The 26,672-nt window shown below is 45.2% G+C and overlaps 1 protein-coding gene across 13 annotated transcripts in view; it reads left to right on the plus strand.

Annotated features, from left to right (window-relative positions):
* The window catches only part of tanc2b (tetratricopeptide repeat, ankyrin repeat and coiled-coil containing 2b), a 137,102-nt gene that overhangs the window by 85,633 nt on the left and 24,797 nt on the right, over nucleotides 1-26,672 (plus strand). For 9 of the 13 annotated variants that reach the window (XM_069704638.1, XM_069704637.1, XM_069704639.1 and 6 more), the window contains 5 exons: nucleotides 3,054-3,170; nucleotides 9,320-9,468; nucleotides 14,225-14,408; nucleotides 14,929-15,177; nucleotides 21,056-21,187. In XM_069704638.1, the coding sequence (XP_069560739.1) occupies nucleotides 3,054-3,170; nucleotides 9,320-9,468; nucleotides 14,225-14,408; nucleotides 14,929-15,177; nucleotides 21,056-21,187 (831 nt within the window). Of the gene's footprint in view, nucleotides 1-3,053; nucleotides 3,171-3,801; nucleotides 3,996-8,848; nucleotides 9,063-9,319; nucleotides 9,469-14,224; nucleotides 14,409-14,928; nucleotides 15,178-21,055; nucleotides 21,188-26,672 lie in introns of those variants that run through there. The other 4 variants (XM_069704644.1, XM_069704648.1, XM_069704649.1 and 1 more) reach the window with 3 other exon arrangements.

The following is a 26,672-nucleotide window of genomic DNA, read 5'->3' on the forward strand; positions in this document are numbered from 1 at the left end:
GTCTCTGAGAGTTGCTGTCACGGCAGTCGATCCAGTCGTGGATAACTCCGGTCCCTCCTTATTCTGGCTGTCAGTTGTAACTTCTCACTGTGGCATCTGTGCTGGCTCACTTCCTAGATTTTGGTCAATTAGTGGAGTCCTCTCCAGACTGCACCAACGCTGCATCAACAATGTATGCGTGTCTGTGTGTGTGTGTGTGTGTGTGTGTGTGTGTGGCAAAGTGAAACACTTCTGCTTCACACACACATGCGCGCAGCTCTGAAGCAGAACTTTATTTCCCCTGCCAAGGAGAATTTGTTCTGTTTGTTTGACTTTGCATTTGTTAGTTAGCAGAATATCCCAAAATCTTGACGACAGATTGCAGTGAAGTGGTGCAGAGTTGGACCACGAGACCACAAACAAGATCCGGATCGAGGTGCGGGCCGTTTCTTATGATTTGTAAAATGGGACGTTGCATTTTTTTTTTTTTATTATTATTATTATGAATTTCTGCACTCGCAATAAAGTCTGTGGCATTTATATTCCGTTATTTGTCGGTGTGTTGCCCCCGTTTGGCTGTTTTGGGATCTTTTCAGGCTCTCGTGGTGGAAATGTCGTTCGGTTGCTGTTTCGGTCCGTCACTGTGATCCCGACTGAAATGTCTCAGGAACTTTTGGATGGATCGACGTGACATTTGCTGCTGACATTTGAGCAGGAATAATTTCTTACAACTTTGGCGATCCTTTAACTTCACAACTAAAACTCCATTTTGTTGAAATTGAAGACCAAATACAGGCTAAACTCATTCCTGCTAATGGGTTTTAGGATTGTTATCATGCTGTGGCTGCATGTGAGCGTGGTGGCTGTGAGCATGTTAGCATGCTGCTGTTTAATCTCTTAAGCACCACATTGCTGAAATCTGACCTTGCAGAGCCGCTGCAACAACTGCAGACTCTCAGCCTTGTTCAGATAAAATGAAGTATTACACCTTCCTTTATGTGTTGAGGTCCTACACCTCAGATGTATGTAATGAAGCCCTTTTAAAACCCATTAGATTTCCTGTATTTGAAAAAGGAAGATACGGTATGTTTTCACAAAGCATTACTCAGACAAGTCGGAGATACTGAAAAGTTGACCTTGTGGAGACGGTGTGTTTGAGGCTTTTGCGCAGATACGAAAGGCTGGAGACTGTTTTAAAAATGGCTCATTCAGAGGATCGTGTAACCTTGATGGAAGCTTAAACTTCCAGTGCTTTTTATTTGAACACACATATACAGTCCGCGGTGTGTTTTGCGTCGACTAAAAGTCTGCCGCACTCGCACACATTACACTGACATTAGCTGTAACTCGAACCCCGGACTAAAGTGGTCCAGAGCCTATTGTCGGTCTGCAGTCATTGTTGCTTGAACATATGTTTCAACTGGCTGCTCGCGACTTCCTGCTTCGGTTGATTAACAGGTCGCCGCGTCGCAGAGCTTCGGACGAGTTCGCTCACCCGTAATAACGACGGTTACAGTTGCAGAATACACTACATAATCTATTTTAACCCCGTATTTAACCAGATTAGTTAATTGAGAGTAAATTAAAGCTCATCTCCTTCCCATCCCCAAACCACCACAAGTACAAAGAGAATAGATTAGAAGGAGAGTAGATTAAACAAATGAGCATTACACACTATTGAGTTGATATTGGCAGACTTTTCTTTTGCACAGCTGGGCCTGTGTCCAACTCCATCACAGCGGCCATTTCCATCGTGAGGACTTTGGTCAGAGTCTGAGAAAATACAATTCTCAGAAATATGCTGTGTGTGTGTGTGTGTGTGTGTGTGTGTGTGTGTGTGTGTGTGTGTGTGTGTGTGTGTGTGTGTGTGTGTGTGTGTGTGTGTGTGTGTGTGTGTGTGTGTGTGTGTGTGTGTGTGTGTGTGTGTATCAATGAGGAGATCATACCTGTATAGAAAGATGGATTATTTTTAAGTCTAGATTTGTTTGCTAAATATTCAACGTAAGCAGACTTTTTTTTTTTTTCTTTTCTTTTTGTGTGTGTTAATTGACGAAACATTTAAAAAGCGCAGGAAGCATCATTGGTGTCATTATTATTCCCGTAGAGAGCACAACGCCACTAAAAAAAATAGGACTGTAAAGTTTGGTCTGGCTTCTCTGTCTGTGTGTTCAACGTCATGTTCATCAGTGCAAAGACTCCTCTTCATCGTGTCCTACTGCTCGTCACACTGTATGCGCTCATGACAGCGTTTTTTTTTTTTTTTTTTTTTTTTTACAATCCGCGTGCCGAAACCGAGAGCCCAGAAAACGATCGTGTCGCAGCCACCACCCCCGTCTCTCTCTCTCTCCCTCTCCCTCCTTCTCTGGACGCTCTCGTCCAACTTGATGTCTCAGACTTTGTGCTCGAGTCAGTCAGGCGCGAGGACGTTCCCTTAAATGGATCTGATTCGCATTCTCGGTGTGATCGCGAAACAGACAGACTTATTTTACAGTTTCCTTCTTTTCAGTTCGCAGGTGCATCTCTTTGGTTTCTTTGTCTTGTGTGTGTGTTTGTTGTCGGTTGAATAGAGGCCCGTAAAAAGGAAGTACTGGGATGTTTTCACATTTCCGTGGTGGACTGATGTTTTTGCCGGTGTGTTGGTTCGGTACCTGATTGCCGACGCTTGCTTGTTTACTCGTGCTTTAGCTCTGTCAGACCCCAAACAAACACAAAACCAGCCTCAGAAAGCCTTCAAGATGTTTTCATTATATCAGTGTGCTGCTTCAAGTTCATAAAGCTCTCTGTCTTTCTCCCCCCTTTTCTGTCCTGTCCCTGACACTCCTCTCTTTTCTTGTCTTCCTCCATCTCCCTGATATATGTGTGTGTGTGTGTGTGTGTGTGTGTGTGTGTGTGTGTGTGTGTGTGTGTGTGTGTGTGTGTGTGTGTGTGTGTGTGTGTGTGTGTGTGTGTGTGTGTGTCTGTGTGTGTGTGTGTGTGTGTGTGTGTGTGTGTGTGTGTGTGTGTGTGTGTGTGTGTGTGTGTGTGTGTGTGTGTGTGTGTGTGTGTGTGTGTGTGTGTGTGCTTTCTGCTCCCAGCCCCTCTGCGGAAAGCAAAGTTTGTGGAGAGCCCTCGCATTCCACAATCAGAGCTTGGCTCCCCTACACACACCTCCACCACTGCCAAGAATCCAGGTCTGGACACATACTGCCCTGGTAAGTTGTTTTTTTTGGGGGCCAGCTCATCCCACATTTGGTTGTGATATATATTTTCTCTGTCTGTGAATGCAGTAGCGAGATTGGTTGGGGTGGGGTTGGGGGGAGGGAGGAGGGAGGTAGGGCGGGGGGAGGGGGATTTATTGTGGTTTTTTTTTTTTTTTTTTCTCTCTCTCTCTCTGCCGGGGCTAAAGTTCATTAATGAAATAGCGTTTGCTGGTTCCCAACAGTGTCCGTCCTCATCGCCTCCTCCCTCTCTGTCCCTCTAATCCTCCCTCGCTGCTTTCTCCTGGGATGCAGAGCTTGTTTTGGTGGCCCGCCGCTGCTCTCTGTTAACTTCACAGTCGGCTTTTGCTCGGTAATCCTGGACTGTCCAGATCTCCCTCAACCCCGCACCCCCCTCCTCCAATCTATCCCTCCTCTCTCTCTCTCTCTGTGTCTCCTCCCTTGTGTCTCTCGCCCTTCCTCGCTCCGGGAGGGACATTAAACCGGGTCGCTCGAGGAGAGAGTGCTCTGCTGAGATTTGGTTGTAGTATATCTTGCTCTCTCATCTCGCCTCTCCTTTTTCCTGTTGCCACCGGGAGATGTAGCGTTAGCTGTCCCTGCCCTCCTCTTGTCCGCTGAGCTTCTGGGTGGCTGTGTGTGGACTTCCCAGCAGAGTAGGACGATGATGCTGAGACACAACAGAGCTGGATGAGGACATGGTGATGGGGAGCTTCGAGGCTTCACTGGTGTGATATAGGAGTGAAATGGTGGAAAGAGTGCTGCAGGCCTTCTCCGTTTGTGAGCCTCTTCTGCTGAGTCTCTGCTCTATGGGACTTCTAAGTAGGTGATACACGCTGGAATGTATTTTTATCGTGTGTTTTTTTTCTTTTCTTTATTAGTCTGAATTGTATGTAGTAGCTTAGGATAGACCGTAGCTGTTGAATCTCATGGATGAGAAACAGTTGACCCTGGCTTTATTTTGCATCAACCCTGTGAAACAGACTGTGGAATATCGGCTATTACAAGCTGCTCAAAGCTCCGCAGATGTGACATTTCAGGGCTGAAGTGGTAATCTCTGCTTGCACTGAGGCGGGGAAACAGTTGATTACGAGCAGGAATTCTCTGTCGGTCTCCTGCAACAACAACAACTCGAGCTGGAGAGGAAGAGCCGGGGCGTGCCGAGATGAGTTTTTCAGGGGTGAGGACTCGCACTTTCCAGGTGGACAGATGGACATCTTAGCTCTTAACAAGGGCTCCCTGGCATGCGGCGCAGCGGGGCAGTGGCTTAAACATCTGATCGCATGCCAGTCCACGCTCTGCTGCGGACGCTGCCTGTCGCCCAGAGGATGTCAGGTATCAGCTGATTTTTAACGGCCCACAAAATAAATTTGTGGTCTCGTAAATATGGTTTCTGAATATTTTGTGAGATAGCTCGTAAAGCTCACCACCAGCCGTCCTCCATATATCAGGCAGTGAAAGCTTTTTCTGATGATGTTAGAGAGCTTGTCCTTCTCAGTAATTTATCAGACTAGCGGTGGACACTACCGATCCTCTATTATGTTATGTATATGCATATATATGTTGTTACTTTGAGTTGAGTTTAAGTGCAAAGTTACTGTGAGTGCTCTAGATTTATAGAGTAGTATTTGCGTGTGTGGTTTCATGCTTTTTAATCCACCATTTCATTTCATTTCACATAGACAGAGATCTAATAAATTGATGCTGAGAGACTAGAACCACTATCATGATACTATGAATGTAAAAAATAAATTCCCCTTATGTATCCGGTAGCAGAATTGGAGTTGGACTTAAAGTGCAGGACCACATTCAGCAGAGCCTGCTTGTAAAACCATTACATACATCAAACATATTAGAACACACACTATACAATAAATATAAAAAATTAACATTAACATTCACCTCAAATTGTGAAAGGTTTACATTTTAAAAGATGAATAATCTAAACTCAAATAATCACAATAAAAGCTAAATGCGCCGTAAAGTGACAAAAGATTCAGTTTTATGGATGAAACGACGACATGAAAGTTTGTGTTTTTTGGTTATTCTAGCAAATTAAACACCCGACACGTTGAAACACTTCATCATATTGATGCAAGAACTCAAATTAAATTCCAGTACGACCACAAAGCAGGACTGCTCATTGTGAAAGCGTCTATAAACGGTGTATTCAAATCCTTGACGATGGCGTCCCAGTTGTAGACACGTACTTTATATCACCCACTTCTACCCCAGACCTGGTGTCCTGAGCCCTTGCGTGCTTTAATGTATAAATAAACCCCTGTGAGTGTTGCTGCACAGATAAGATCGCGGCTGTGCAAATCAGGAATGTGAAATTCACTCTGATCTCTCGATCGGCGCTCCGCTCCCCCGGTGTCGAGGTGCCTTTGCCTTTAGATATCTGTGTTTGTACGGCCGTTGTTATTCTTTGCACCCGTAGCTCTAAAACGCGTGTGAATATACCAACAGCAGTTTCATTTTGCCTTTTAATCAATAAGTACGTCTCCCCTTCTTCTTCTTCTTCTTCTTCTTCTTCTTCTTCTTCTTCTTCTTCTTCTTCTTCTTCTTCTTCCTCGCTTTGAGGCCGTCACATTTTCTAAAAACGTGGACGTTACGTTTTGGATGAGATAGCTATTATCTACGGCCCAGGTACAAATGAAATCAGAGCCACCGACTGCCATGTTGCCTTCTTACCTGCTACCTGCAGCCTATTAATACCTTCTCCCGTCCTGTCCAGTCCCCCGCCTGCAGAGCACACATGCTTCGCTCTCTCTCTCTCTCTCTCTCGACCGAGGTGTGCGTGAGGGCAGGTCCGTGGACGGCCGGGGAGAAGCAGATGCGCTCGCACAGAAACACATTCCTAGCTGCGCGCAAAGATAGTTGCCATGGCAACCATCTGTCTCCTTCATAGTTCAGGAATCCAATGGAGAGGAGCGTGTGCGTTTTTTTTATTTTTATTTTTTTATTTTTTATGTGTGTGTGTGTGTGTGTGTGTGTGTGTGTGTGTGTTGGAGGTGAGGCTGGGTCAGGAAAAATATGTGTTTTATATGTGTTTGGTTTTTTTCTTTGTTTTTTGTTGTTGTTCATATTCCAATTTTTATCATTAAAGATCTCGTGGTGTCGCTGCGATGAGAAACGCCTGATGTTCCTCGAGGCGTGTTGTTATTCTCAACGCTGTCATCCGGCTTTCAAGCCAGCTAGACGTTTGTTTTCAGCGGCTTCGCCTCGTATGATTGTCATAATCCGTATTTAAAGAACAAAAGGTAGAGCTACAAATAGGAAGACAATGTCAATACGTCCTCTACAACCCCGACATGATAATTGATGCCCCCCCCCCCCCAATAGTAGCTTGTCAGAATTAGTTACAAGCGCAGGAAGGTGTAAAAAAAAAAAAAGATTCAGATGCTATTTATAAGTGCTCTGATATTTGTTTTCTTTTCTCACGACAAATCAAACATTTAGATGTTATTGTAAGCCAGTCCCAACCCTCTCACCCTCCCCTTCCCCCCTCCCCCTCCAAAAAAAAAAAAAAGCCTGGGCTTCAGCCACACATTTCACTCGGATGTTGTTGACTTTGAGAGCTAAAGGAGCTACAAAGCGATTGCGTATGTTTTAGCCTGAGGGAGTTGCATGTGAGCTCGGTGCATCCAGATTAGAGATTTCGCTCCCACATCAGAAGAGGCGCAGGCGAGGCGCTCGCCCCTGCGCGGCGTTGGCCGACAACAGCTGGATGCAGCTGGGAGATGCTGCAGTAAGACGCACGAAAAGACAAGACAAGACGGAGAGAGAGAGAGAGAGAGACGGGAACTGAAACACAGAGGCGGACTGAAAAGGACAAAGAGATGAGTGAAAGAACATAGACGACACAAACGTGGCCTCCTGTTTGATCATGGTCAAACAACCCCCCCCCCATCTCCTCTCCCCCATCCCCCAGGAGCAGTTGACTAATCACTGCTAATGTATTCACTGCTTACTACTACCAGTGTGTCAACTGGGAAGCCGCCCGTCACTGCCTCTGATGTCCAGACAGGCTCACAGAGACTCCACAGGCAGAATACATGATTCGGTGCAGACAGCGGTTCGATGCTTTGCTCGTGTTCGCCTGGACATTTTTCTCCCACTGATGGCCGCGCGTCTTCAGCTCGTTCCCCTCGTTCGTGAGGTCAGCTGCAAGGAGGCGGAAGAAGTGTAATTTCATCTACCTACATCCTCTCCATTACCGCGCGCTCTTCCTCACGGGACAATCCAAAAGGGGATTCGGTGACCTTGGAGGCCTTTTGAAAAACGTATTCAGCTCCATATGAAGTGAGTCCAGACACATTACGTCTCATCGAGCAATAAGCTTGTTTTGGACCTAATGTGTGCTGTGATTACCTCATTATTGGCTGCAGCTGTGTGTGTTTGTACTGAAGCTTTGCAGCATGTCATCCCCATTTGATTCAACGGTGGTGTTTCTTTTTTTTTTTTTCTCCCCTCCCTTCAGAAGATGCCTGTTTTATACTCTACTTGCTCAAAGGGACTTGGGAGTCAATCTAATGAGGATCCTGGCAGTGCTCTGCCTTTTTCATCCAGGAGTGAATTGGGGGAGGATGCCAGGGGGGGGGGGGGCTCTAGATTGCCTGTCTGTCTTTACGTCTTTGAACTGACGAGCGGAGAGGCCACAAGCCTTGAGACGAGCTGTCTGTCTTCAGAGAGGCGCTTGTGGCGGCTGGGACTGTCTAATGGTTGTCAGTCAGGACTTTAGCGGAGCTACCTGCCAGTCTGGTTCGACCTGCCCTGCAGGAAAAAAAAAAAGGTGCGAGAAAAGCTCACCGCCCCCGTCTCCCTGCTGTTTATTTACACGCCGGCCATGTCTTGCTGTTGGGCATCAATGTCGGGGCCAATTCAGCGGCTTATACATCCAATTACAGCGGTTTGTATTTAGCCACCAGTTCCTCCCTTTTTTTTTTTTGTTTTTTGTTTTTTGTACAACCAGCAGGGTGAGTAATTAACACAACCTCAGCTACGAGAGTAGCACTCCGGTGAATAATGTCAAATTGAATTGAAGTAGGATGTAGCAGGCACCTCTAGGGGCCATGATAGCCAGGTGTTATTGAAAAACATGATGCCACCGATGAGGGTTTCTTATGGGTGGAGGGTAACCAGGCAACCGAGTGACGACATGAGGTCATTAAGGGATTCTTGTTCAGGGTCCTGTTGCAAAGTTAGCCACTGAAATCCCTCGGCTCTCTCTCTCTCTCTCTCTCTCTCTCTCTCTCTCTCTCTGTGTGTGTGTGTGTGTGTGTGTGTGTGTGTGTGTGTGTGTGTGTGTGTGTGTGTGTGTGTGTGTGTGTGTGTGTGTGTGTGTGTGTGTGTGTGTGTGTGTGTGTGTGTGTGGTTTGATCATCTGATCATCACGTAGGTTCATGCTGGTGTTTTCTTTGCTCTCTTTAGCACTAAAGGAGAGGAGTGTCTGCAAACAGGATAGAGATGTGGATACACACACACACACACACACACACACACACACACACACACAGCTTTGTCTTGAAAAGTCACACAGACACTCCCCCCCCCTCCCCTCCCACACACACACACACACACACACACACACACACACACACACACACACACACACACACACACACACAGGCGGGCAGGTGAAGGGCGTATCTCATTACGTCACACAGGCTGCAGTGGTGATGAGTGGTGCGGAAGGAGCTGTCGTCAGTATGAGAGGCTTCTTGCTCGTCGCTGTTGAAAGGGGGCTTTTGTAAACAGTTGGAAACAATTCCTGTTGTGGCTGAAGGGATTTTGGGAGTTTTACGTAACAAGATACTTCAACCGAAAATGGGCAGCTGTTGAGGAATGTGTGTGTAATGCGCAGCGCTGAGCTTCAGGAAAACTCAGGTAGGGTGTCTCGTTTTTTTTTTTTTTTTTTTTTAATTTGAAGCCGATATGCGGTGTGTTTAGTAGATTCAGGTAAAGAGGTTGTGTACTTTTTCTATCTGTGGTAAAAATAAGCTGCTGCTCTTGTTCCTGCCCACCACCACTGACACTCAGTCTTTCTCTTTTCTCTCTCCTCCTCTGTACGTTTTATCCGTTCTCTCTCTCTCTCTCGCTCTCTCCCCCATCTCCTTCCTCCTGCCGTCTCTCTGCCTCCGCAGGGGAGTCAAGCCGGGAGCTGGGCCCCCCTCCGTCGGTGGATGAGGCTGCCAACACATTGATGACGCGCCTGGGTTTCCTTCTGGGAGACAAAGTGAGTGAGGGGCCAGCCGGCACCCAGTACAGCATGGAGGAACCCGAGGCGAGACAGGTAATGGTCCCGGTAATGGAGTCGACAACCAAATCGTGACTGTGATGCTCGTCTTTAATGTTTGTCAAGGAGCTGTGAATATCATGAAGTCCCCACATGACTCACACAGTCAGTTTGAGGAGGAGTCTGGGGCCGTGTGAGACGTCACGAACTTCCTTCAGCTCAATACTTTTCGTGCTATTTATGTGCCGTATCTTAACCTAATTGTCTTCCACGTGTGAATTCGACACATTTCTATTGTGGGAGACTGTTGCTTGGGAACTTGAACAAACACGCCACCGTCTGATTCGATCTGTTTTGACATTTATCTTCATGATAACCTTGTTTACAATCGGTTTTGACAGATCTTTGAAAGTCAAGATAGCGAGATCAAAAGGCTTCTCAGTAAATTGCCCTCTGACGCCACATCGCTTTGGACTCCGAATTTATCAGCGCCTCTCCGTTAAGCTTCAGATATCTACCCGTCTAATTAGATTTTTATATAACAAATAGTCCTAATTATTTATTTTTTTACACTTCGCTTATTGAAAGCGAGCGTCTTGGGTTTGACGTGCATCAGGTTGGCCTCGACGTTTCCCTCCCGCAACATAACCTTTCTATTTGTGAATTTTGGCAGTTGTGCAACAAACAGCTCTTGGCACAACGGGCCGGCTCAAAGCTCTGCAGCAGATGCCCTGCTTTCTCTACCTAAACCTGATTTGACAGGTATGAATTTTCCTAACTGTGCGAGGAAAACAGTCGCAGCGGAGAGAACGCGGAGCAGAAATAGGGAGGAAGGGGGCTGGGGGAGGGTGTGTGGGGGGTCTAACCTGTTGCTGAAACATTCAAAGCAGGTTGAGGTACGGGTTCGCACTAAAGCAGCGCGGATAAGCGATTAAACTGATGGACTGCCTGTGCTTGATGCGAGCGCGGCTGTAACAGTGGGGGTGTATAAATTGAGAGAGGTTTATTCAAGCGGCTCTTTTTAGAGACGTGACTCACACTAGCACCCCGCTGCATCGTGCACACAGTACAAACTTATTATTTTAGATATCTGCCCCACATGCTCATCTCTGGATTGCAAAGTTTGTTTGATTCGTTAACCACCAAAAAATGACAAGGATTGCCTCCGGACACCATCTATTAGCAGATAAAAGAGTGGGCTTTTGTCCTCATCTTTCTAATTTGCTCGGGATTTGCCAGCTTTCAATGGACTTCAGTGGAGACAGTAATTCGAGGGTTGGACATAACATTGTGCCCTCCCACCCCGAGGCAGAATCAAGACAACCACATTTTGGCACATTTAAGAAGATGCTGAATTAGCGATTATCAGCTCCTGTTTGGGGTGTAACCGTGAACGTAGAGACAACCACCACTCATTGATAATGACGAGTACAGTGGCCTGTTTGTCAGTGTGATTACTGGCTTGTGGTTTTGCTGTGTAGCTTTCTTAAGAACAGCTTGCTGTGGACGTTGGTGAATACACGCTTTGCTTACGCCACCAGATATTTTCATTTTTTTGTGATTTTATCCTTTAATCGAGGACGTGGAGAGGCTTCACCGCCGTTGTGCAATGTAGGCTATCTCAGGCTAAAAGAGGACTATGGGCAGGTAGAAAATAACTTTTCAGTGTCCCAATCGCACAAAAGGCACAACCTTGGGTCCCCAGCAACACGCCTACCGAGTTTGAAGCTGGTGGGACGAACGGTTGTGGAGACATGCCGAGGACAAACAGACGTTTCTGAATTATGTAGAGAGGCGACGTAGATATTGATGATAAAGTTATATGATTCAAAGAAGGTCTGGGCCAAACTTCAATCATGAACTTCCTGTCGTATTGAGAAGACGGCATGCTTTTGTCTCAGTATGTTTGACTCGTGCAACTGTCCCGCGCTCTCCTCGGGAGATGCGGCTCACAGTTTGAAAACCTTTCCGGTAATATATTCACCCGTCCTTTACAGAATACCGCTAACCTGCCAGCGCTGTTTAAAGTCTCTGTGTTTGTAAGTTACCTTTTTATATGCTGTAGTTAACAGCCAGGCAGGTCAAGGCTAGAGGCCACTTACCGAAGTGGAAAAAGGACTTTGTGATCAAAGGCCAAGAGTCTTCCCCGTTATCTGTTTTTTTGTTGTATTTATAAGACACCTAGCTTATCTACCATCCTCCTTTTGACGTGCTTAAATTCCTACAATAGCCGGCGTCTCTGCTGCGAGACCTCGGCAGCAGACGGAACAAGGTGACCTTAACTCCAAGAGAGTGCAGTTAATTGCCTTTCTTACTCTCGTGCGCTCACTCCCTGAATAGATACAACGCTCCGAGTTCAATCCAATTCCTCGTGCGACGTTTAAGGTCAGACCTTCACAAGGCGAGGTCCATTAGCCCGGCGGATGGAGCCGCGGTGTCGCCGCCGGCGCACGCAAGTTTGGAGATTCACCCGTCGGTGTGTACGTTTGGTTACATCAGGGTCAAGCTCTGGTAAACGTGACATATGAGCGGTGAAGACGGCACAGGGCAGCGGTGACTGAGATAGTGTGTGACAATTTGTTATTCCTCCACACACACACACACACACACACACACACACACACACACACACACACACACACACACAGGAACACAATGCAGTGAAGGCTAGAGGCCACTTGCTGAAGTGGACAGTGGGTGTTGACTGGTTTACAGATGTCACGTACTAGTGTGAACACATGTAGTATCAAGCTGTTTACCTTGAAAAATAGAAAGTGCTCATTGATTTGAGCTCCTTGAGCGTGATGATTTGCTTCTTTTTTTTTTTTTTTTACAAACCTAGGGGGTTATAAATTGACCAGATCTGCAACAATTTGAAATAATCGGCAACGATTTTGACGACAACTTGTCCTTTTTAAAGCAAAATTTATCAAACACATTTGATTTTTCCAGGCTCTCAAATATGAGGATTTTTCTGTGTTTTCACATTTTTATATAGTTGTATTCTGAGTAATCTCTCTGAATATCTTCTCGATTTGAACTTTAGGTTTGACAGAACAAGACATTTGAATGCATTCCCTTTAACTGTAAGTAGTTGTGATGGTCTCTTTTCACAAGATTTCTGCTTTTTAGTCCAAAAAAAATTATTTTCTAAGTTAGGAAAAATGCTTGTCATATTATTTAATGGTAAAATATAATCACTGAACTGAGTATATTTAGGTTCTGGATAGTTGGTTTGACAAAACAAGAAATTCAATCAATGTCCTTTTTGGCTATGAGAAACTATGACGAGCATTTTTCACAAATTTAATAAATTAAGCACAATTAATCACAAAAATAAAGGTAAATTCACTGCATTTTTTTGTCGTGCCAGATGTTCCAAAACACTGTACTGTGCTCCTCATTCACCCACTCACACACACGATTGATGGTGACTTGGCTATTGGAAGCACTTGGGGATCAGTGTCTAGCCGGAGAAGTGGATTTAAGGATCAAACCACGTCCCTGCAATTAATCGAGGAGCTCTTCTATAGCCGTCAACCTCAAGAAGCCGTCAACAGATAATTGAGTTTAATCAATAGGGAAAATAATTGTTGATTGCGGCACGACTCCTGACTCCTGGACGTCTTGTTTGTCTAATACAGAACGCATTAGCTCACTGTGTCCCCCTTCAATCTTCCTCCGATGGATTAAACCAGACTCCGTTTTGCCTTGAGCACCACTTCCCCTCACCCCAGTGTTGACCTGAACTCACCGACAGTGCTGTGAAGGAGAGGACCTCCGTGTGTGTTTGTGCGTCTCTCTGTCTGAACACTTGTGTGCGTGTGTGTGTGTGTGTGTGGATGCTGCACGCATGTGTCTCGTAGGTATGCTTGCGTCTGTGTGTTTTGCGTGAGAGTGCATCTGTGGGTGTTTACAGCAGCAGATTAGACGAAGCAGAGTGTTTTTATTTTGTCCCCCCGTGGCTGCTCGTCTCCTAACCCGAGCTGACATCAAATAAGGTCACTGCAGGGCGCCAAAACAGCGCCGGGACTGGAAATAATATATATTCATAGTACGTATTGGATTTTTTTTGTTTTTTTTGTTTCAGCTTTTTTTTTCTTTTTCAAACTGAACTGTAGTCATGGCAATGAAGAGGAAAAGATGCATGAAAATAGGTCTGTCAGTGAGGGCAAGATACTATGTTCAGCTCGTGACACAATCGTTTCAAAACAAATTGTGTATTTATTGATTTAAAAAGATGGTTGAAATTGTATTAGTGTTCAAACTCAATGAAGTGCCACTCCGTTTTTGTTTCTAATAAGGGAAATGAGCAGTTTCCTGCATTAACATGTTCCAGGCCACATCGCTGATAAATTATCCGTCTGACATTTGGATTCTTCTTGCAACATCCATTAGCTGCAGTTTATTGTGGTGTAAGGTGCAAAGTGATTGTAGATGTTTTTGAGTCTGTTTGTGAAAATATACTAAAAATGTGTATTTTTTTTTTTTTACTTTGTAAGGCCTAATTTGAGAAGTACTTGTGAAAAATTCTGCAAATCATTAGTTATTATATGTTTGTATACACGTGAGAGAGACAAGTCTAAGAAAGCCTGGCTTCACATTGTGATGGCAGCAGGGGGGCTGAACTTTTAAAAACTGCAATATTGAAATGACATTTTCCTCTGTCTGAGTCAGTAGATTGTAAATTCACACATTTTTGCTTTGCCATTTGGTATAAATGGCAAAGCAAAAATGCTAACGTCTACTAATGGAGCTTTTGGAGCCAAACTTTAAAAAAAAAAAAACGTGTGTATTTGTATGTCTGTCGCAGGGCCAGAACCAGAGGATCAGCCCGTGTTCCACCCTGACCAGCAGCACTGCCTCCCCGCCTGCAGGCAGCCCCTGCTCCACCCTGCCTCCAGCCATGCCCGGCCAGGCCGGCAACAAGGACTGTGCCTACGGCTCTGTCACCAGTCCCACCTCAACACTGGAGAGCAGAGACAGCGGGATTATCGGTGAGTTCTGCACACAGATTTACTTTGAACAACTGTAACAAAAATGCATGCATTTAAAATACAATGTCCGTAAAGGATAATCTGTAATCCTACCAAAACCAACAAGACAATTGTGCCTTTGTTAATACTTCCTGTTTTGCACAACAGAAACGTTGTTGAAAGCAGCAAAATTTACGGTTAAAAGAAACTGTACTGGTACATTTCCTGTAGCCAAAACTGGTCTGTACCTGCAGTAAAAGTCAATTTACAGGTGTTGTCATTGTGACATCAACTGTGGAATTGGTGCATCATCAGAAAAACAAACAGAAGGTTCACTGATGTGAAGCATTTTGAGGATGTCAAAACAGGTGCCATGATTGTTTCCTGGCAACAATGAACAAACACCTGCAGCTTGATGAGGACAGCATTACACTAACATACCATTGATTCAGAACAAGAGCAAATAAAACTCAAACAAACCCACAGTGAAAGAAAAAAAAAAAACTGGCCCTAACAGATGGTGTCATTGTTTATGTTGCAGCCACACTGACCAGCTATTCCGAGAACATGGAGCGAGGTGGCAAATACGGCGAGGGCTCGCGGGGAAACCTGAAACTGTGGCAGTCTCAGAAATCAGGCATGGACTCGTTCCTGTACAGGGTGGATGAAAACATGACCGCCTCCACCTACAGCCTCAACAAAATCCCCGAGCGCAACCTGGAGAGCATGTCCTCCCACTCCGCCCACTCCATCCCTCTGTACCTCATGCCCCGCCCTAACTCTGTGGCTGGTGAGTCCCTTCCTCTTCCCGTCCCTCTCTCCGCTGAAAGTAGAGAAGGTGGCGACGTTGTGTCCGAGGAGTCAAAAATAAGGTTGTTTACATGTGAACGGCCGTGCAGTGTGCAAAGTTTGCCAATTTTCTAGCAAATTTGGATTAAACTGCTGGTGTTCATTCATGGCACACCCTATTTTCGGACTCTTTACGTGCTCCCTCTTCACTCCTTTCAACCTTTTTTTTCTCATTTTATTCCGAGATGAACCGTGATCCTCCCCTTTGAATTCTTTGATCTCTGTTGGTGGGACTCCTTTGATCAGAAGTATCACAATGATGGTAAAACTTTGGTGGTTTGGAGGTTATTTGGACGACAAAATCTATATTTTTAATGATCCAAAAAAGTTGGTTCAAGTATATTTAGTGGATTTTTTTCTCACAAAATTTCATCCAGACTCTCCTCCATCTCAGCTGTTAAAAATATCTGTGTACCATCCATTGACTGTGTATAAAAGCGGACGTAGCTTCTGCGTTTGAAAAATGAGGCTGATTCCGAAGTGCCATAAACTGCAATACCACAGAGGGCCACCAGGGGTTGGCTCCAAAACGGCTCCGGCTCAACTTCTGGCTCCAAAATAGCAAGATGGAGGCGGCCAAAATCCGAACTCGAGGCTTCATAACAGCAGTTCACAAGCCTTTGTGTGACGTCACTGTTGTTTGCCTCTTGGTACCATGTAGTTACTTTGTAAGCACTGTGTTCAAAATTCCTCCTTTTTTAATCTGTTTTTTACTATTAACAGTAATGCAGCCATCCAGATTGTTACCTACAAATTCCACATATTTTGGGATTATTACGGCGTCAGCCAGCTGTACACTTGTGGATGTTTTAATCTGTAGACTGCTCAAATTACTGGATACAGCCAGACAACAAGATTCCAGATGACATTTCTCCCGCAAATATGGGACAAATCCTCCTAAATTTTCTCAAATCTGTGCTCTGTCTTAAAAGCGGCTTAGTTGTGGTTTGGTTTGATTCAGTTTCTTGTCAATTTTGCAGCATTTTAATAACCTAGGGAGGAAACCACTCCGTCTTTCTCTTTTGCTTTCATGGGGTTATGTTGAAATTTTCGGGTAGCTGCAAATCCGCAGTGGTATTTTGTTAAACTCTCACAGCCCTCTGGTGTAGATTGAAACCACAGAGCAGAATAATACAGTCTGGGAAAAAAAGCTTCTGCAGAATAACACCGCGGCTGGAAGAATATCACACAGGAACATTGGTCTCATTGATGTGTGTTTCTCATTGTAGGCCGTAACTGCCTCAAAAAGGCTCCCAGAAGTAACAGTAAATATATCAGGAAAAATGTCAGTTTCATAACAGCGAGGCAGTCCTAATGGGCCTGATTGTATTATTGTTCTCCTCATCACAGAGGCTGCTACAGACGATGAGCTCTATTATGCACTTCTCCCACTCCTACTGGAAAAAAGTGTGCGTGCACGTAGACACACTTATATATTGCACTAAACACTGTAATATGCCTGACAAGGCCCCGTCGCTGCGGCTATGACCCTCTCTTTATGCTGGTCATGTTCGGCTGTTTGACACCACCGTCTGGCGGCGCCGCGACTCTGCCGGATTTAGAGATTCACCTTCGATCTCATGTCCACCCCTCGACACCCAGATCTTCAGAAAAAGAGGCAGAGTACGCTGGAGACAGCTTAAAAGATCCGCTGTAAGCTGCAGATGGTGCAAAAAAAAAAAAATACGATAAATAGAGAGGGAGGGTCGAAAAACAACGATGATGATTTTTCCGTTTGTCAGGAACAGGAATTCCATATTGAGGAGAGGGCGACGGATACATGTGGAAGAGGAGTGAACGAGAGTTTCATAATCTCTCTTTCTCACTCTGCCTCTCCTCCACAAAGAATTATTAGATGATGTAGGGACGGGAGGCGAGCACCGGCTGAGGATTGGCTGGGCTCACACAGCAGTGGAACATCAAAGCCCCAGGCATTAACCGTTTCTATCCCCCAGAGTGACGGAGAGACTCGCTTTGATGTGTGAGGAGAGAGAGAGAGGGAGATACGGAGATATGGAGCGAGAGCAGAAGGCGACCGGGGAGGAAAAAACGAGGGGGGGTGCTACTCTATTACCCAATGAAGGCAGTGCGTTGGTAGGGCTGAAGATGGATATGGAGGAAGGAGACACCAAGATTTAATTTTTTTCCTTCTCCCTCCGTGGTGCCGTGTTGATGCAATATTATGGATTTAGCCATATAAAGCGTTAAAATATTATCCAGCGACAACATGGCAGCATATTAACGAAATGGTGATTTAATTACCTTGAACAAAAGACTTTGGCTGACATGATGCATCCATGCTTGTTCAGTTTTCAGGGACCGTTAGGTCGGAAGTATCGACACTTTCAGCAAAATTGAGTTGTAATTACGAAGGGATTCCTATTTAAAAGTTGGAAACTGGTCAATTACAACAACATCAAAATGAGATGCTGATTTGACGCACTCTTTGTGTTCTTCCTCCGCAATGTGTCAATGCCGCCACTCAGCTTATCTACTAAGACTTTATAAAGCTCCTTCAGAGCCACAGAAGACAAACAGGCTGAGTGTGTCTGTGAAGTACCTTTTTCTTTTTTAAAGTGCTGCTTTTTCTGACCTCCAGTTGTTTTAAGAGCCAAAAACCAGCTGAGAAAAATGAAATGAAAATAAAAACCAGTTTTACATCAGAGAAAAGAGAAAATTCCATTGAAACTTGACCTATAAGCTTGTAAACTGAACAAAAAAACCCGATTCTTTCTATGAGTTTATTTGTCTATGTTTAGAGATATTTGTCTTTCCTGACAACAAAAGTGGATATTGAATAGTTTATGGTGCCCGAGGAAAAAGTGTCTGTCCACAAATGATGCATCTGATACAGATCTCACTGAATATGTACCTCATGGGACTCTTTATTCTGCAGAGAGATCCAGGTCGTCTCCACTGTACTATGATGGAAGCCCAAATCTCTAAACGATACCCCCAAACATCTGGCAACTAAAACCCAAACTTTGATCGTGTTTTTTTCTGATTGTGAGCCTTTAAGTGCCAAAAGGTGAAACAAATTTAAAGTCAGATTCTCAGTAATTACATAAATCCAGATTTAAATTAGAGTCTTTCTAGTTAGAGATTACAAACAAATGTGCAAATCCTCTTTTTTGGCGTAAACTTTTCTTGGAACGAAAATCAAGTGAAAATGTAATCCACACAAGTGATGTTTGCTATGTGAGGATTTCCATGCACCACTTTACAGTATAGTACGACTGCCTGGGGATTGTGGAATTCCTATACATACAAAGACTAAAAGCACATAAAAGATACTTACTGTTTAGTCTCTAAAGTCTCTAAATTAATGTAACAGCTCTCTTGAGATAACATTTTTCAATTTGGGGGGGAGGGACGGGGGCGATTTGTCATTGATTTCCTTTTCCTGATTTCCTTTTTGTCCCTGGTTCCCTCCTCTCATTCCATACGTGGTGCTCTAATACCCAGAACTGTTGTTTAAATACTACTATCTCCATTATTTATCGTCTCCAGTCATCTCTCGGGGTGACGAGGAGAACAGCGAGGCTAACAGCAGCTACCTCGTATCCGAGATGACTAGTTGGCTTCCCAGCTGATACTGTGACTGACTCTGGACGGCAGCCCAGCTGGTCTCGAGTGTGTGTGTGTGTGTGTGTGTGTGTGTGTGTGCGTGTGCGTGTGCGCGCACGTTCACGCTATCTGTCACACTTCAAAACAGGAAGTGTCTGAAGTGTCTGTCATTGCCCAAAGCTCTCCGCTGCACAATTCGATTTTCCCTTTTTTCTTTTTTTACACACCTTCCTTTCTCTCCATTCTGCTGTTTCCTTCCTCTTTATTTCTTTTCACTATCCGTGCTGTCTTAGCGCATTGGCACAGGAACTGTGAATGTGATCCCCAGCAGCCTGCTGCATTGCAGATAGAGATGATGAGCACACAGATTTGAGTCCTCGCATTCAAACACAGTTGAAAGAGAGAACGAAAAAAACAACAGACTTTCCAGCCCTGTAGCCCTGAGTCATTCCTCCTTGGTGTAGCTGCAGATTAATGCCTCCACTAGCTCTGCTTTTAGCCCAGTTGGATGACCAGCAGCCCCCCCTCCCCTCCCTCTGTCCCCCCCCTCCCCACCACCACCGGTCCCATCACGGCCAAGCCTCCAGCATTCTCAGCTGCCATTTTCCCTCCATTTTGGGAAACCCATGTGGCTCATCTTTGGGTCCATGACTGGGGGTGACTCAGGCAATCAGCAACACACACACACACACAGCCGTAAAACATACACTCACCACTTGACTAAGCTTAACTCCAGTGGCACAGAAGCCACTCTTTCAACCAGCCAGGACCAGGATCAGAGTTTGAGGTGCTGGTGAGTTTTGCGGTGGACTCAGAGGTCCGGCTGCTCGGAGGATTACCCTGCTTTAGTTTTTAGAGTGACTACAGAGGGAGACAAGAGGATGTCAGTGAGAGGAAACATGGATTCACAGTCACACTTCTCTCCAACTCCTTGAATTTGATGTTGGATCTTAAAGGCCTCAAACTATTTCAGGTAGAGTGTGAGAAAAAAACAAAAAAAGGTTTCCCAGCTCTGATTCTGTTGGTATTTTGTTATTGATAAGAAAAATCTAGCTTTTTTTTTTTTAACTTAAATTTCAGTTTTGTAGCTTTATCCATCCATTCTGATGACTATAATATCATCATACTCACCAGGGAGCTCAGATTGGACAAGAAACACAAGAAGTCAGGATAGTAGGAAGTAGGATTTTAAACAAACCTCGAGGCTAACCTCCTTTTTTAAGAGGAGAAAATGATTGCAAATTATAAAATTATTGTATCTGAAATGCTTATCGACCACAGTTAACAGAGTAACTTCTCGGTTTCCTGTGCTACGAGGGGCATTTAAGGTGCTTCAGGATTTCTACCTTCATACAAAGTAGCTCATATAAACAGCTGGCACACTCCTTGTTTCTCACCCCATCGCACTTTATTGTGGCCATGTTACTGTGCGTCTCACAGAGATGTACCTCAGGGAGCGAAGTGTTTTCATAACTGAGGGAAAACATGGCCGCAGATATGAAAATCTAATACAAAACTGTGTATTTATTTAAATAAAACTGAAGATATACGCAGATTTCAAAGTGATTTTTCTTCCTCCAGACTCCCCAAAGTACTGGTTTCTGCCACTTGTCTGGATGCGGCTGGCTTCACTTGTCGAGGAACCACCAACCTCTGCATTGTTAAATCCCCTTTAATCCTACCTGGACTTTGCCGCGAGATGAAGCGCCTCGGCTCCTGTCACCTCGAACTGAACCGCGGGGTTCAGGTGCGACGGAGAGTCGAGCCGGTAGCTTACCGGCACTGGCGGCGTCTAATCTCATTTAACATTCGGTGGTTCCGAGCGTTGGCCCCGAAGACACCGTGTGGTGTGAACAATCAGCAGCCAGCGTCAGACGGCGCTCTCTCCATGAATAAGACATTTGTCTGCTGAGCTAATTAATCCTGAGAGGGGCCGGATGGCATCTGCCTCCGCACCGCGTGACAGACACGGAGAGAGGAGGGGATTTTAGGACACAACCGTGTATCTGTGGCGCAGGCTTTTCTCTTTACTGTAGGAGTTAGCAAGTATGAGAGCGGGGAGCCTGACAACTGCCTCAGGACACTGGCATGAACCTTTGCCGGCTTCTTTCGTGTGTGTGTGTGTGTGTGTGCATGTATATTATGGGTTTGTTTACTGTGTCTCCGTGCACATCGTACATGCTGACGATAGTGTCTTTTTCTTATCTCTCTGAATCCTCCTTCTGACACATCAAAACACGCACAACTCACAGCTACCAGTTCGGCCCACCTGGAGGACCTGGCGTACCTGGATGAGCAGAGACACACTCCATTACGCACCTCGCTGCGCATGCCCAGACAGAGCACCACCTGCGGGCCGGGTCGCTCCGGGCAGGACCTGAGAGGTGAGCGCCGGCACCACACACACACACACACACACACACACACACACACACACACACACACACACACACACACACACAAACTCATCACCCTTCATGTCTACGGAAAGCCTGGATTTTGTATTGTGTCTTTGTGCTGGCTGTGTGAGCTCCACACGTCTCTGTGTCACCGACGTCGGAATTAATGCAACATGTTTGCACAATAAAGTTGCACAAATTAGCGCATAACAGAAAGAAAACTCCGGTTCTTCCTTTTAGGAGTATTGGGGAAAAATACAGTATTTCTTTTAAGATATACAGGATGCATTATAGTGTAATAATGATATCTAGAATTGGCAGCATCCTGGTATCCTACAGGTTACTGACAGGATAACTAAGGAATTGCAGTGTCCCTTGTATGATCCTGGATAATCAGATTACTTTGTGTCTGTTTTCTCTCACGCTGTTTCCTTTCTGGCTCCACTTGTACTGTCAACACTAAAATGAGAAGGAAAAAAAAAAAAAAAAGAAGGTGGATGAACAGGTTTCTATGGTTAGATGCATGACATGCACTGAGGACCTGATCAGTGTCTTAAACCTCGAAGCTACTGGGACTGCCCAAGTAATAAACTCATGATTGAGGAAACGTGAAAAATGAAACAAAGAGCTGTTTGCTATCAGACTGAAAGGCTGGATGTAAATATAGGAGCTGAATTATGACCCCAATGTGCAGACATTCAAAGCATTTGGCCATCACCGATTCTCACTTCAGAAAAAATAAATAAATAAATGCTTGTGTTGTCTCAGTTTGGGCTATGATTAGCCGCTTGCTTCACATCAGACACAGTTCAGAAACAAAACAATAGGACCCTGTTCTGTTTCTCATCCCCAAACAATGCAACTCAAAGCAGCTGAGCATCTCAAGGCAAAGCTGCATGACGGGAGGTTATTTTTGAAATTCAAATGAAAATCAGTGACGCTTAATTTGAAGTTTGCTGAGTCTGCGTGTGCATGTGCGTGTGCATGCGTGCGTGCGTGTGCGTCTCTGCTCCCGTGTCGGAGCGGTGATGCAGCCAAACTGCTGGGCGGCGGACACCGGATGTTGTCAGCTGTTGCGTCCTTGTGTGCGAAACAGAGACTGAGGGAGTACACAAAGAGCATTTTGTCAGACTGTGTCACCACTGAGCTAAAATATGTCTCTGTGCTTTAACATTCACAGTCAGTGTGCGCTCTGTTCGAGTGTCTTGCACACAGCGAGCGAGCAAATCTCCTCAGCCTCCTTACCAAATGGCCAAATGGCCTTATGTCACAACATTTCGTGTGCGCTCGCCCTTCTTCCTCTGTCACTTAGCTAGTAATGAGCGCTGTAATGGCAGCCCGCTGCCATCCAAGCGAACACAAATATGCATCCCCGTGTGTTTTAAACACCTGTTAAGACCCCACTTAGCTGAGAACGCGCTTGGCTGAGCCGAGATGTGATTCCCTCCGCCCGAGGGCAGCTGGCTGCAGACAAATGCGGAGCGAGGGAGTGTAAGAACGAAAGAGAGAAAGGTAGGGAGGGAGATGGAGAGGGACGCGGAGAGGAGGAGATAAAAGACAGAGGACGGCAGGAGAGGCCGAGCTCCTCTCGAGGCTCCGCTGTTACTGCCAGAGCCACTTGTTTCAACCTTCCCTCCGCTAAGGGCAGCCAAGTGTGTTTACAAGCCAAACGACTGCATCCTAGCATGCTTTCTGCCGTCTCGGATCAGTGTCAGAGCCTCCCTGAGTGCACCGCTCCTTTGGGTTTCCACCAGGAGAGACAGAGGAGGAGACGGAGGAAGACAGGAAGCCAACTGAAGAGCAGGAGGGAAGGGAAGGGAGGGGTGGGATGGGATGGGGGGGTTTCCCCCCTGAAGATAAAATGAGGACAAATTCCATCATTGCGTTGCCTCAAGTTATTCTTAAAATTTGAAGTTACACACTTAGAGGTCAATTTCAATTCAATTTCAATTCATATAGCGCCACATCTCAACAGGAGGTTATTTCAGGGCACTTAACTAAAATCCTTACAACAGAACATTATACAGAAGAACCTAACAATTAAACAGTTGCCATGTAAGCTTGGAGGGGAAAAAAAAAACCTCCCCTCTAAGGGAGAAAAACCTCCAACAGTGGGAAGAAAAAAACTCCCTTTTAACAGGAAGCAACCTCCGACAGAACCAGGCAAGAGGGAGGGAAACAGTGAATCAAAAATTAATCGGTTACTTGGTTGGTAAGAACACACAATCTCATTCGTGTTTTTGTGGCCTAAAGGGCGTCTTTGATGCGTGTTTCCAACACGTTGGTCCAGAGATTAAGTAGTTTCCAGATTGCCATGAAATTAGTCATAAATATTCGGGGTCCCGACACGATGGATCATGTTTCTGTGACCTCCCCTCTGACCTTTTATCGACCGACAACCCCAACTTAAAACTGGTGCTCAAAGATCCGATACCGAGCTCGGACTGCCGCGGAGAAAGCGCCGATATTCGGACAGATTGTACATCACAGAAAGAGGCTCGTTTTGCATGAAAGACAGCTGGATGCAGCCTTACGGATGAATTAGAGGAGAGGGTGTTGGTTATGTATTGGTCGGGTGGGAACCAGCTGACAGATGCAGCTCCCTCTCTCTCTCTGTGGTTGATTTTGTGTCGAGGCTTCTTTTGATGCCAGCCATCGGGGGCCCAAGCTGTGCTGCTGTTTTGAGGAGAGTGAGTCAGACTGTGTAATGGACCTTCTTGTGCTCCTGCCTGCCTACCTCTAAGATTTACCACCCACCTTATCTATTCACCGCAAACTCTCTCTCACATAACTGTACACTGCACACACATTTTGTCCCTCATTTATCTTTACTTTCCCTCTGTTTGTCTATGTCGCTCCCTCCCCTCCCACTCCCTCTCTTCCTCCCTCCATTGCTGCCTTTCTACCTCTGCTCACATATACGCAAAACAGGCTTTGTGTTGTCGCTGATGGTTGCAACTTTTGGTTCATAAAAGATATTTTCGACTCCAGAGGGTTTTTTATTACTCCCTGACTTACTTACTGAAAAGTAAATAAGGACTATTAGAAATTCAGGTGAACGCCGTAATTGATTAGACATTTAAAGGATAAGGCTGGTAATATGCAGTCTTTATTTTCCTGACTGTCAACACGACCCATAAGAATACTGAAACAAAACAAAAATAAAGTGATCCTACTAACAAGTATTAACTGTATGTGGAGCTTCATGCAGTTCATTCATCTGTGCTACAAAGCTCCGTCGTTACTAATACCGTAAATACGCATTCAGCCTCTAAGAAAACGTAACTTCCTACTTTATAACCATTTATTTATTACAGTACATCTTTAGTGCGAACTTGTGGGTTTGGAGGTGAGCGCCAGAGAAGGGAAGTTAGAAAGTAATGAAAAACCATAAACTGTCTCCGGGTCTGAAAAGGGAAGCCAATGATAAAGTGTCTTATAGTGTTACCACTGAGGGCCACTAAGGGCTGGTTAAAAAAAAAAAACTGTCTGCAATCATGGACGTATCTTCTTAGTCTGTCAAAACAAGGGCTTAAACTGCAATACCACCAAGAGCCACTAGAGTTTGACTTCCATTCAACTAATCTCATGAAAGACAAAGTCAATTTTTTTTTTCCATGAGTCTTTTTGGTGTCATTCACTGAAGTCCCTCCTTCTGAATAGTTTTCTGGCAGTCAATCTAAAAATAATCCCGTCATTAATTAGACATTCGGCCTCAAAAGGCGGCCTTTTTAGGGGCGTGTCTGTTTGATTGACAGGCCCGCGGTGCAGTCAGGTTTCCGCTGTCTGTTGGGTGGGTTTCCAATCAGATCGAGCCAGATCCACCGCTCGCTTTCTTCCAAATATGGTCACTTCTGGCTCCAAAAAAAAACAAAATGGCGACAGCCAAAATGACAGACTCAAAGCTTGAAAACAGCAATTTACAAGCCAGCGGGTGGGTTTGCCGCCTGTGAAAGAAAGACAGACTACCATATTGCCGGTTTTGATCTTTTCATCGGGAGAAATACAGAATAACACCAGCCTTATCATCTAAGTCTGAAATTGAAAGTCCAGGTTTTACAAGAGTCACACTTACTGTTTATAGGACACATTTATTTACAGTAAACACAGAGTGAAGCAGGTCCCTACTGCTTTGTTTGTCGAGGATGCAAGATTACAGTCCAGATTTGATGACAGTGCACTATAGCATGTCTGCAACAAAACAAGTGACAAGGTTCAGATGATTATCTCGATCTGCTGTTGTCGTCGTGTTATTGTGTCTTTGACACAAATGCTTTCATCTTGTTGTCTGTGATCTTCATCTGATAAACACTTTTTCGTCTGAATTATCTAAATTTGAAATATTCAGGTCTGTCTCGGGGTTCTTTTGAGGACGTTGCCTCTTACGTAACGAACTGGTAAAGAAATGGTATTTTTTTGAAATGACAGTTTGCAGCCACAGGTTAGAATATATTTTCTTGAACTTATGCAGGTTTAATATGTTGCTCTGAGCCTGCAAATTACATAAGAGATTATGTAAGATGCTATTGTTCCTATTTTTGTGGTGCACACGCTAACTGCATCTCCACGTTTATAAGAGTATAAGAGACCAGTGGAGTTTTAACTGTATGTCTGAGAAACCAGACAGTAGAAAACCAGTCCGCCATAGAAGAGGTCGTTCACCTGACCTGAGACAACCCATCTCAACACTCCCAACACAACAAGCAAATTGCTTCTCCTCCTCTTCCTCCCCTCATTTCCCCTCTTCCTCTACCTCTGTGCCAGTTCTCCTCTTCCCTTCCCTCTGTCCTCGTTCCTGTCCTCCACATCCCGTCCTCTCCTCTTCTGCTTCTCATCTTCCACCACCTCCTCCTCCCCCTCCTCCTCCTCCTCCTCTTCTTCCTCCTCCTCCTCCTTCTCAAGGCTGCTCAGCCACCGTGAGTCATCCTCACCAGGTGAATAATTAAAAAGTCTGGGACTCTCACTCCGTCTGGCCGCGCTAGAGGAGGAGAGGGGGTTGGAGTGATACCTTCCTCAACTTCGCCTGAGGGGGAGTGTTATGGGCAGGATTATGAGCAACCGCTATCCATCTATGTGCTTCACACACACACACACACACACACATTTGCACTTTCACCATCCTGGAAACAAGTCCCTCAGCCCCCGTTCACAACATGGCTGCCATGTTTTCCTGGAATACCTGACACAGTGGAGCAGTAGTGGCTGCACGATTTAGCGCACACGGAGCGGTTGTAATCGTTGCTGCCGTTTCGTGCGAGGTTGTGTTTAGTAATTCCACGAGGACCAAAGGAGCTTTACGGGCACGCGAGGCATCCGGTCTCCTCCCAGTGATAATGGGATTAGCAGCATTTAAAACGAAGTAGCTGCTGGTGTTTTAGCTTCTTACTTTAGTGACCTGTGGTGTTGTAAAATGTTTTTTTTTTGCATTCCCCATCATCAATTCTTTCACACCCAGGAAGCATATTACACC

Source organism: Brachyistius frenatus, unplaced genomic scaffold (genome assembly GCF_029030835.1).
Source record: "Brachyistius frenatus isolate BFR_SWC_R1_liver_20210118 unplaced genomic scaffold, ASM2903083v1 Contig_51, whole genome shotgun sequence".
Lineage (NCBI taxonomy): Eukaryota > Metazoa > Chordata > Actinopteri > Embiotocidae > Brachyistius > Brachyistius frenatus.